This window comes from Caretta caretta, chromosome 3 (genome assembly GCF_965140235.1).
Source record: "Caretta caretta isolate rCarCar2 chromosome 3, rCarCar1.hap1, whole genome shotgun sequence".
Lineage (NCBI taxonomy): Eukaryota > Metazoa > Chordata > Testudines > Cheloniidae > Caretta > Caretta caretta.
The window spans coordinates 48,228,086-48,240,788 of NC_134208.1; the positions used below are offsets into that span (position 1 = coordinate 48,228,086).

The 12,703-nt window shown below is 40.7% G+C and overlaps 1 protein-coding gene across 17 annotated transcripts in view; it reads right to left on the reverse strand.

The window, feature by feature from the left end:
• DST (dystonin) overlaps positions 1-12,703 on the reverse strand; it is a 485,843-nt gene that overhangs the window by 78,150 nt on the left and 394,990 nt on the right. For all 17 annotated transcript variants that reach the window (XM_048845229.2, XM_075126480.1, XM_048845239.2 and 14 more), the window contains 4 exons: positions 5,971-6,132; positions 4,531-4,701; positions 2,574-2,740; positions 223-382 (listed from right to left, as the gene is read on the reverse strand). In XM_048845229.2, coding sequence (XP_048701186.2) covers positions 223-382; positions 2,574-2,740; positions 4,531-4,701; positions 5,971-6,132 — 660 coding nt within the window. The remainder of the gene's footprint in view (positions 1-222; positions 383-2,573; positions 2,741-4,530; positions 4,702-5,970; positions 6,133-12,703) is intronic.

The window sequence follows — 12,703 nt, forward strand, 5'->3', positions numbered from 1 at the left end:
AAAATAATGAAGAAAGAAAAGAAAAATGGACAAACCAAAAGCAAATACAAATGGAACTATAGAACAACAGAAATATAATGGTTTTATTGTCTATTATAAATAAAAAAGTATCAAATTTGGACTAATGGGGAAAAAACAGAGATCTCAGTTCTACTGTATTTCACAATCTCACATATAAAAAATCCCCATATGAATGACACAAATGTCTGGTTTATATCTTACTTTATGCTGAGAAATCTGCTGCTGTAGTTTAGAAGTTTGTGTTCCAATGGGTTCAGAATTTGCAAGCCTTTTTTCAGTGGTGGTCAGCCACTCAACCAGGGGTTCTAAAGTTTCATGGAATTGCTGTGCTACCACTAAGATACCTTCCAACTGACGATTCCTGTAAACATGCCAAGATAAAGGTCATTTTTGCGATGAAGTGCGTGTGAGAGATTCAATAAAACCCTTCATCCTCTCAGCTAAAAAATATTCTACACATTATTGTAGAAGCCAGCCACAAGCTGAAACAGATATACTTCCACGGTACAGGAAGAAAAACAATGTAAACCAACAACCATATAAAAGTACAGTTAATAAGAAAGACTCCAAAAATCATATTGGCTGAACAAGAGAGTCCAATACTTGATATCCTTTGTTAATAAAATAAATTTTACTGCATTCATATGCACTTGGTTAAAAATAACCTAAGGCTCCATTAAGTAATGCACTTAAATACATGGGCTCATTTTTATTCAGGAAAGTACTTCAACTTCTGCTTAACTTTAAGCATATGCTTAAGTCCTATTGTCTTCAATGGGACTTATACATATACTTAAAGTTAGGCACATACTGAAGTACTCTGCTGAATCAGGGCATGTAATCATGCTCACTCCAACCTGTAAAATAAATTCTTTAAATATCTTTTCAGTGACGTTGTATGAACTGTACAGCCCCAATCCTGCACTCCTTGTTCAAGTTAAAAACTCTCATTTTTGTCAGTGCCAGTTTTACCTTATAAGGATATAGATTTGCTCCCGAATGCAAGGTGGCAATCTCTACAACATCTCTGAGATGTCCAACGTTTTTGATGGGGTTCTGTTCTGTTCTTTATTCCACCCTTACAAAAATATTTTTCTCAGTCCTACTCGCCTATACATTTCACCCAAGGCAGACTATTTTAGTGCTTTCTATTTTTAAGACTTTAGAAAAATTCATCCTGTGTTAAACATTAAGGGCCAGTTATGAATAATGGTAATTCCCTCCCAAGAAAAAGAAATATGTCTTTTGTCATTTTAGTTTTCAGAAGTGCAATCAAAGAATTATGGAGACAAACCTGTATCTAAACAGATGGACTGAACAGACTTGTAATTTGATTTGAAAATAAATTTCACCAGACTCGTATGATAATATTAAATTAAATGAGATTAACATTTACTTCAATTAATGAGTCATGGATCCTTGTATTTTTTTAAACACAGAATGGTATAATAGCCTAATAACTGAATCTACTAATTTCTTTAAGTAATCAGGTTATTAATTATTTATTATTATTATTATGGGTGTACAACTGAGGGCTTAAATAACAATAGGCATAGATGGGGGCAGCCAAAAAGATTAGGAAGTGTCAGAAGAGTCCAAACAAACTTAATGCCAGAATCTCAATCCCAATAATACAGTATACAGATAAAAGCATTTCATTGTTTAGCATTGCAATGCATAACATTATAGATTTAAACTCTTTTCAGTCTTCCCTAACCACCCTCCTTGCCTCTGTCTCCCCACTTAGTTTTGTGCCTTCATCCATGCCATCTCCCATGCTTACAGCACCCTCTCTTCCTCCTCTCAAGCACTAAGTGACCTCTTTTCAAATCTTCCCTCTGAAAGCACACTTCTTCAGCAAAACCCTTCAAACACTGTGCCCTCCAAAGACACTTGCACTATTCATGTTAACTTGTCTTCCCCTGTGTTATGTGTATCTGAATTTTGTAGTGATATTAGAATACGACTGGAAGTTGTTCGGGGAAGGAACTGTGTTATCTTATTTTGTCTGCACAGCTCTGAGCATGATGGTGGGACTATTTTTTTTTAACTTTATTGGGAGTTGAGGGAGCCCAGCACCTTACATAAGGATCTCAGCAACTCACAGGATCAGGACCAATGATCCAATTCTTCAGATAACCCTGATTTGAAAATGAGAAGTGCAATATTCTCCCTTTGTAGCCACAATTCAGGATTTAAAGAGTTCTAAGGAACCATTATTTATTGAGAGTTGATTGTGTGCTTTGTGCCATACAGAACAGCAAGAATCTGGTTTCTCCACCAAGGAATTTACATTCTGCCTATACTAATGCAGATGTAGTGTTCCAGATAATCAGAAGATGCATGTGCAGTTGATCTCACTAAAGTATCTCATTTTAGCTTTTCAGGACAGTAAAACTTTTTTTTTTAATAGCTAATGACCTGTTCAAGCTATTTTCCTTTGCTTTTCTTACGAATCAGCTTTATATATATCATCGTCAAGGCACAATACATTTGACATAGCAACAAGAAAATAGTCATATTTCTCAAAGGAATGAAAGAATGTCAAATACCTTGTTTCAGCTTTACTGAGCAATGCATCCCATCTACTATCCAGGAGACTCAACTGCTTCAAGATCTTCACTTTATCAGCAGGTTCTGCTGACTCTGCAATTTTCTCCCCTTCGCGCTTGCTTACCTCAACGGTAGGTCTGCGGTCATCCAGTAACCTCTGGAGAAGCTGGAGATAAAGCAATCAAAAATCAAATTGCTAGGAAACAACTGAATCAACACAAAGCTGTGGAAATGTAAGGAGGCAGATTTGTCAAGATCTTGTTAATAACGTACGCTCTGCTTAAAAGGACAATAGCAAAGAAATATTAGATGCTTGTACTACCATGAAAATGCCAATATTGTAAAAAGAGTTAATTCTGACTTGAGCTAGTTAGTTCTTTCTCTGTAAATTGAAAGTGGCAGACGTCCACAAAGTCCTCGCCCACAAAAGACCTTTCCCTGTAAATGAGTGTATTAATTGGTTTTTGTGTGACGAAGATGTGTGGCAGCCCTCACTGGTGCATACACATATGGGAAAATGTCACATTTAACATCCACTGTATTTGCTAATGAGCTTTTATTATAATTTGTGTGAGCATTTATAGAAAAACTGCATGTTTGCAGAGGTGCAGATAACATATATAGGCTTGGAAGGATTAGATGTTTACCCGTAACTGTTGATTTCACCCTACATACACAAAGAGATGAAAAAATATTTCCATTGATAATAACTGAAATTTACAGACAGGCAAAGTAAGAAAAATGCTCCTTGAGAACTTACTGCAGTTTGATTTAAGGATATTGTTTACTTTGTATATTTTGACAAGTGATGCAATTTGTGTTTTAATGGTTATAAAGCTTTAACTTGGTGAATCTCAACATCTACTGTCATTAATTATTGTCTGCCCCTGCATTGCTTCACACAGTTGTGAACATGTAAATGATAAAAATAAAAATAAAATGCTTGAAACCCATAAGTTTGTGTAACTAAAAATTTAAATCAATAGCAATTGAAAAAATGCTTCAAAATACACTATTATCTGAAAAATTATGTCAAAAAATGGAATTCAACTGCTCTGATCATGTACAGTTACATTTTCCACTGATCACGTCTGGGATGTCTGAAAACTGGGTTCACTGACATCACCCAGTAAATTAGTTTCTCCCCCAAGAATCTTCCATATTTCTGTCTAAACCTTGATGATCCCCCTATTTTTTCCACCATTCCTTTGTTGGCTGGAGGGACTCCATCTCTCTGTCTCTGCAATACTCCCAGCACACAATGCTCTACTGCATGATGCAACCTTTAGGCTTCATAGACTGTGCCTCTATGTTAAATATGAGAATGACTTTGGGCCATATTGTAGAATGCCATGCAGTGGTTTGGTCCCTGAGCTGCATTATGCCCACTTCTTCTCTAGTTATGAAAATTCTAGGAGCGATTATAACCTCCTTATACCAGCCCATAGTGTTGCCTACATTGGAGAGGACCAACATTGCGGTACCAGCGTTCTGGCTGAGGATGCAAAGACAGTGGGATTTAGGCACTTACTCCATGCTGCTCATGCCTAGAGTGGTTAGCTCCACTGTTTGTAATACCGCTTTGCAAATTTTAAAACGAAAATTCTACCCCTTCTCATTTTCTGCTTCTCCATGAACCAAACATTGATTTTTTTCCTCCTGCTTTGTGTCTAAAATGCCTTGATTCTTTTTGTTTTTAACTTGCTAGATTTTGCACTTGCCTCCAAGTACAGATGAAGGAGAATCAGAGCCCAGTTTCTAAAATGAAATGTCACACCCCTCCACATAATTCCAGAAGATAAAGTATGGAAAGCACAGCTGCATTAAATACTTCAATACACTTGATTGTAATACAGTACACTTGAGCAGATTTTCTGCTTCAGTGAAGACTGGGAATTCATTATTATCACTGAAGCAGAGAGAGAATCTGAATGTACAATAATAAGTTTCACTTACTTTCTGTTCCTGTATCTGGGCCTTCACAACTTTGAACTCGGCAGATGGGGGCTTCTGATTGGCCACTAGATCTTCTGTATCAATGAGCCAGCTAAGCAGAGATTCAAGGGCATCCTGGAACCTTCCACAGCGGAGAAGAGCTTCTTGCAGCTGAGCAGCTCGTTGAGCAACCTGAAAGAAAGACAGAGAGAGTATTAATCACTTTTCCTTTTTTTCCCCTCCTACTTCTGCCAATTAACCGAGGTTTCCAGAATGGCTGTCTTTATTACTGTAGTGTATTTTCATTTTTATACCTCTTCATCATTTTGCAGAAGTTAATTCACATTCATCATTTTAAAATTCCACCACTGTAGTTATGAACTAGGGCACTCATCTCTTAGGCTGTGGTCTTCCATTTAAAGGCATGAGGTTGATTCCCAGTAAACTATATTACCCCAACAATGCAGTAGAAATAATACTCCTGTGTTGTACAGTTATGTTCTACAGTGATACTATGGTGAAATACAGTGGTGTGAAACATGCCTCTAGGAACTGTGTGTTTTACAAGGGCTTCCTTGTAACAGCACTCAGCCAAGGACCCAAATTGCACTCCACATTAGGGACAATTCTCCCTTCATAGTTTAAAAGGCATGAAAGTAGAAGACATAACCATGAACCATGGACATCTGTTGCTCCACTGCATCAATGCTCCTGCGAGGTGAAGCCTGTGACAATGTGCACCTTTCCTGCCTCCCACGCCTGCCACATCCCATCCTCACCTGCTGTCCAAGAACCTTTCATGGCATAGGAAAGACACAAGGGGGAAGTTGCTCCTCTGATCAGGGTAACTTACAATTCTTAAAGCACCATAAACCCTGATGCGCATTAAAGGGAACATGCCACTGACAACACATAGCTGAGCCCTATTGCCGCTTAGTGCACTACTGGAAAATGCTCAGATACCCATGGTGAATACGAGCATGATAGAAAAGACTCTCTGATACCATAGTGAATGTGAATACAAAAAGAATCATAGTGGATGAAGGAGAGAGAGAAGTGACTATAACGTGGTTGAGAAAAATCCATGTAGCTACCTTTCTCATGTATGTGTCTCACCTCCATCCCTTCTCCACACAACTTGAGCTATTAAACTCCTCCCTGCTCTGCATATGCAGAAGGGAGCAAAGAGTCCTGAGGGAACCTTTCCTGGCTAAGAATGCCAGGAATAAACCTACAGAAAAATGGACAGAACTGTAGAAATGACAACCATACTTTGGTAGCTATTGACACAAATATTTTAAAGAAAATTGCGAAGAAAGTTACTGTATTAAGGTAACAGAATCCATGACCATCATGAACATATTTTAATGTTCTGTATTTTGAAAGATGACACCAAATAAATAGGGGGAAATACAAAACAAGAAAGACAAACATTGATTTTGTGAAATGCAAAATAATAACCTTCTTATTGAGAGTCTTCCATCGGGTGTTAACATCTTCAAGGTCATGCTCAAGGTTCTCGGTGCTAGCATTTTTAGCAGCACTTTGAATAAGGCCTTGACCTAACCAATTTACCTCCTGTTGTTTAACTTGCAGAGGTTCAATCTCTTCTTTCTGGAATACCTGCAGGTGGAAAACCAAAGGCACATCTGAACTATTATGTTTGATAACACGTGGAATATAAGCAACTGTGATGTGGATATTAGAAGTAAAATCTTAGTACTGAAAACTAATATATAGCTATATAGCATTATTAAAAAGAAATGATATTTATTGAAGTAAAGAAAATCCTAAAAACAATCAATGCCATTAAAGTTGAAAAAAATATAAGCTGACAGTACACCACCAACCAACCAACTATAGTACTGTACCTAAAAAAACAAATGCTGTATTTTGTTTAGAGGGAGATTTCATGTAAAACTAGGATGTGAGCAACCACCCTGGTTTGATTGCAGCTGGGACACTGGGACAAATTCAATCCTGGTATAAATAGTGCAACTTCCACAGTGCAAATGTGCCTGCCTTCATGAGGCATAATTAGAGTTGCCAGGCATCCAGTTTTCGACTGGAACGCCCGGTCAAAAAGGGATCCTAGCACTCCAGCCAGCACAGCTGACCGGGCTGCTAAAAGTCTCGTTGGCTGCAGCAGGACAGGCAGGCTCAGTGCCGGTGGCTCAGTGCCGTTTCTGGGAAGTGGCGGCATGACCCTCTGGCTCCTAGGTGCAGGGGCGGCTAGTGGGGCTCTACGCACTGCCTCCCGTGCCGCTCCACAGCTCCCATTAGCTGAGAACTCCATAGCCAATGGGAGCTGTGGAGCCGCCGCTGGGGGTGGGGGACAGCGCACGGACCTCTCCTGGCAGCCCCTCCATGTAGGAGCCAGAGGGACATGCTGCCGCTTCCTGGGAGCCGCACGGACCTCCTCCATCCTCAGGAAATGCCAGGGCCAACTGGAGCCCATACCCAAACCCCCTCCCATGCCCCAACCCCCTGTCCCAGCTCAAAACCCACTCTGGCACCCAAACTCCTCCCAGAGCCCGCTCCCCGCACCCCAAACCCCTGTCCCAGCCCTGAGCCCCCTTCCAAACTCCGAACCTTCAGCCCCATCCACCAGCCCGGAGCCCCTTCCTGCATCCCCAACCCCTCATCCCCGGTCCCACCCCACAGCCTGCACCCCCAGCCAGAGCCCTCGCCCCATCCCAGTGGTGAGAGAGGGTGGGGGAGAGCAAGCTATGGAAGGAGTGGGGACCGAGTGAGTGGCGCGGCAGGGCCTCGGATAAGGGGTGAGGCAAGGGCAAGGCCTTCGGGAAGGGCCAGGGCAGGAGGCGGGGCAAGGGTGTTCAGTTTTCTGCAATTAGAAAGTTGGCAACCCTAGGCATAATGTGGCCACTGTATGTAGTTCACATTAACACAGCTCAGGAGGAGAATAGAAAACTAGAGCACATACAAAGCAGGGCAACCAAACTGATACAAGAACTCCTGAGACAGTGGGAGATTCATCTAGAAAATAATAAAGCAGACTCAGAGAAAGAGAAACACAGTCCATAGATAAAGTGACAATGTAAAAGAATGTAAGCAAGTAAAAGAATTGAAAACTAACAATATACATCAAGGGAGCAAACTGGGCGAAGTCTCTGAACGTTGGACAAGGAGCACAGCCTAAAGTTAGGGAAGGAAACATTTTAGGTTAGGTTTTAGTAAATGCAAATAAGTTCTAGAATATGGAGGTGGGTGCACAGCACAACAGCAGATACCGATTACTATTAAGGCTGCGAGTTTGTCACGGATTCGTGACTTTCCATGATCTCCGTGACTTCTGCAGTGGCCAGTGCGCCTGGCTCAGGGGCAGCTCAGGCAGCCCCTGTGCCAGGTGCACCGGCCACTGCTGGGGCAGTCTTGGGCCACCATCCCCGCCCCCTCTGTCTCCACCCAGAGCGCTGGCTTCGCAGCTCCTATTTGGCTGGGAACCAATGGGAGCTGCAGGGCGATGCCTGTAGGCGGAGGCAGCGCGCAGAGCTGCCTGGCCATGCCTCCGCAAGGGGGATGTCACCGCTTCCGGGAAGCCCCCCACGTAAGTGCCCCCAAGAGCCCACCTCACCTCACCCCGTCTCATGCCCCACCCCACTGTCCCTTCCCACACACAAACTCTGCTGCTGCTGGTGGGGGGAAGGCGTGGAGCCAAGTAGGGAGTCTGCCGGCCTCGCCAACCCTCCCCCAGCCCAGCAGGCTCCCAGGCCATGTGCTGCTGCCTGCATGCCCACCCACCCGCCAGCAGCCAGGCCGCCCTCCCACAGCACCCGCGGGGTCCCTGGCAGCCACCCCCACCCCCTGCAAGTTTTATTCACTGGTATTTTTACTAAAAGTCATAGACAGGTCATGGGCCGTGAATTTTTGTTTACTGCCCGTGACCTGTCCATGACTTTTACTAAAAATACTCGTGACTAAAACGTAGCCATAATTATTATATATTACAGGACAGTTCTGCAGATTGCATGGGCTCTGCGTAATTCTCTCAGTTCTATTCTCTATGATTGTATTTAAGCTTTGCAGAACCAGACTATTATCATAGTGATACCAGCGTAAATTCAGGCTAACTCAATTTACTTCAGTTGAATTACTCTGAAGTGACTCCAGTGTCAATGAGTTCAGAAACTGGCCAAAAGCCGCTGAATTAATTACACAGACAAGTGAAAAATAACGGATGAACAAACAATGGTAAAGAATGCTCAACTTTTGACCCTAAATCCTTTTATAGTGGCATTCAGCAGCAGTACTGTTTTAGGTTTAGTGCTTTCAAAGCAACCTTCTTCAGCTGCCTGAAGAGCAAGAAGCTCTTTCAGCATACCAGTTACTCTCCTTTTCTGGCACTAAGAACCCTGTGGTAAATTATGTGTTTTAAAGATACAGATATCACGTGGCGGAGCAAATTTCTATGTGCTTGACATGCCACTGTAGAGGCTGCAGAAAATACACTGAGCACCTGGGAGAAAGCACTGGGGTCTATGCACACCTAGGGTTACCACCTTTGAAATGCAAAAATGCAAAAACCGTGGTATTCCCCCCCCCACCACACACACACGGCAAGCCCAATGCAACTTCAACCACAAGGCAACTCCAAGAGCCTCCTTTCAATAGCCACTTATATAATATCTAGAGATATAACACATATAGATAAGATTGACAAATTGCACGTCTCCTCACTTTCCCATGACACAAACCCTCTCTCACACATATGCAGGATGTGCTTGCGTGTTGGTGTGCAGACAGCTGCTGTATTTTTAACCGTTTTGATCTGTTATCACTTAACCTGTGAAGTGGGAGCACTGCAGCATCTTTAGCTGGACACAGAAACTTTTAACATTAGATATCCCAGTGTATTGTGGTTATAATGCAAATCTTTAGACCCACGCAGATTAAGTTATAAAAAAACCCGGCAGATTAAATTATTTTTTTGCAACTGGAAAAACCATAAAAAAAACAGCCAGGTCGGTCCAATACCAGACAGTTGGTGGCCTACACTCACCTTCCAAGACCTTAATCACAATGGACAAGCAAACTACAAACTTTGTACAGCAGTTTGGTGAATATTTACAACTAGCAACAAGCTTGCTGTTCCCATTTGCTGCAAGATAAGGGAAGTAGCAAGCATTTCTTCCTACTTTGGGATAATCACTATATATATATGTATATATAACGAGGACTTCCTTTATATTCCAAAGCTCCTTATCTTTCAAAGGCAGTGCACTACAACGGATGGCTGAGCCTTTTGCCTTAACCTGTCCTTTAAAAACATATACATTGTTTACAAAGAGAAGCTTAAAATAAATTAAAATGATCTTTGAGGGTAATTTACCAGAATGGTTCAGCAACAAACCCTGAAATAGTTCAAACATCAAGCAGAGTGGGCAGAAAAAGATTACAGACTTGACAAACACCCCTTACTTATTACAAAGCTTTACTCTTTACTTTCTCTCCTCATCCACCACTTAGAAAAAATGTTATAAGATCTTGTGCTTGTAAAACACTACTGGAACGTCAGATCCACTTTTTGGCATGCAGCTTCAGGAAAAAGGGCTTCAGTACATGCAACAAATCTTTAATCTAGGTACTTTGGAAACCACAATAATCTGATACCATTATTTGTACCTTTATGAGTAAGACTGGTCAAGTTGAATAAATCAGGCAGAACTGTCACTGCATAGCATTGACTGTAACCACAATTTGTGTAAAAACTGAATGGTAACATCAGTGCACAGTGGAAGCATTCCAAATGAAGAGTAACAAACACCATCTGGACAATAATAGCCATGCACCAAACAGCTGGAAGAAATCATCCCTGTCAGAAACTGCCCCTCATTCTTTTACTAAAGTGAGCATCTCACCAGTTTCTGATATCTTGTAATGTGTTAGGCAAATTATGCTAGTAACCAGATTTTCTTAGTAAATAAAAAATAAAATTCTAGATGCATTAATAATTAATAATCAGAAACTCTACCAGTCACTTTGATGATAACAAAACCAACAGCTTTTGGCCTTTGCTGCAATGATTCCAAGACCCTTTTGTTTTGAATTACCTTATTAGACAACAGACCATTGCAGACTGTATCCAAGGTTTCCATGTGGGTTCCTGTAGTCCAGACATTCCTTTTCATTCTCATTGGGTTAGCTTGTGGACAGTTTATGGTATTATCTAACTCCAGTTCCTGAGCAGAAAATGTTGTTTCCATTGAATCTGTATGAGTTATACTAGATTCCTCTGTATCAGACAAAATCTCATATTTTGCTAAATCTATATCGCTAGCATTAACAGCAATACTTGCATAATACATGCTTAAATGCTGAGGTGCATCATCCACACAGTCCCCCTCTATCATTGTGACATGTGTTTTCATTTCTTCAGCTTCACACTCATTTTCCACCTTTCCTTTGTCTGCGGTAAAATGGTTTTCTCCATGACCTTGGAGATGTTCTGCATCTGACATGATATTCTCTTTCAAAGAACTCTGTGAGTAACAACATTTGGTCCCTGTCTCCTCATTTTCATATTTATGAGGACTACTTTGCACTATTTTTTCTGTTTGTGAAACATTATGTGAAGTCAATCTGCAGCTCTCTTCAATAGGGGCACTACTGCAATCAAGCAATGGAATGTGCTGTTCACTACTGGAAATAGCAGGGAAAAATTGTCTAAATTGACCTACTACATGGATATATTCTGCAGAAGGTATACTTCTGACTTGACTTTGCTCTCCTGCTAATAATGGGTCTTGTTTTTCTTCTCTTTCTGTTGGAGGGCTGCACAGACCAGAGTCATCCTCTTCTGAGGTGAGGGAATTAGTACCCCATTTGCACTTGCCTGCTTTTGCTGTATCTGATCTATCAGCAGTTTCAACAAATGAGCATTCACTCTTATTTGCACAGTCTGCAAAATTGGGTGGAACAAACATTCTCCATGATCTCCTATGTTCTTTCTTTTCTGTGTGAGATTTTGTTTTGGGTAATCCAGCAGTTCGAATTATGTCACTATTCAGTTTAAGTGCATCAAATATCATTTTTTCATCTAATTTGTTAACTTCGCGACCTCTGAGCTCAAATACACTGGAAGAAGTAAGGGCACCATTGGGGCACAAAGTACTAATATCCAGTGTTCTATGACTATATGGTAAAGTCCGATCTGTGAAATGTCTTGAGGAGAGGCTGCCTTTGGAGCCTGAATCAATCTGTTCATTAAGTCTCACTGTGTCATAGATTGACCTCTGAGGAACGTAACAGTCTTCAATATTTAGATCTTCATCTTCTTCACCCTTCCCTACACAAGGAGGATTCTGACGTAAACAGTCTGGCCTGCTAAGCGGCTTCCCCATTTTGAAAGTATTTACAGAAATATACTACTATGCCTCTGCTTTCAGGAAGTGTGACATATAATGAAAAACATTATTGAACTGAACAACTACAGTCAACTTGCCGTTAGCATATATACAAAATCTACGTCATAATTTATGAGGTGGTTAAGGTCATAATCAGTGCAAAAGCAACTACAACTTTACCAGGCTGTGATTTATTTAATTTTTATTCCTAAAACATAAAGTGCTTTTGTAAGTAAGGAGCAGAAGTCTGTCAATGTAACAACAAAACAAAGCAAAAACCCAACAGTGTCTCAAATTCAAATAACATTCCATAGAACGTTTCATTTCTTTTTGCAGGTCGAAATTTGTATCTTAAATCTCCAGATTAAGCCTTCCAAATGAATAAGCATTATAGTAGGCAGCACATTATCCTTTTTAGGTGACCGATTAACTATAATCCATTTAAATCGTTTGCAGAATTCCATCTCCCTTTATAAATAAGACATGGTGCAGAAGCTTCAAAAGAAAGAACCCACAGTAGTTGTGTACAGTTTAGACCAAGGCACAAAGAAAATCTTCAGGGAAAAATAAGTTAAATCCAGAATACTAAGAACAGTAAAACAGTCCTTTACTTTTTTTGGCAGTAGCTATAAATAACCTTAATCTGAAAGGCAGTGTATTTTCTTCTTGTACTAAGTTTCTTTGTGGCGTATTCAGAAGTTCCATAGAAAAACAGTTTTCTAGGTAGTCAGACGAATGCAATCAAACAGTCCTTTAAACTAATAATTAGAAAAGCAAATTTTGTTAATTCATTTTCAAAATATCCTCCTGGAAAGTTGTTATCCTGTTTA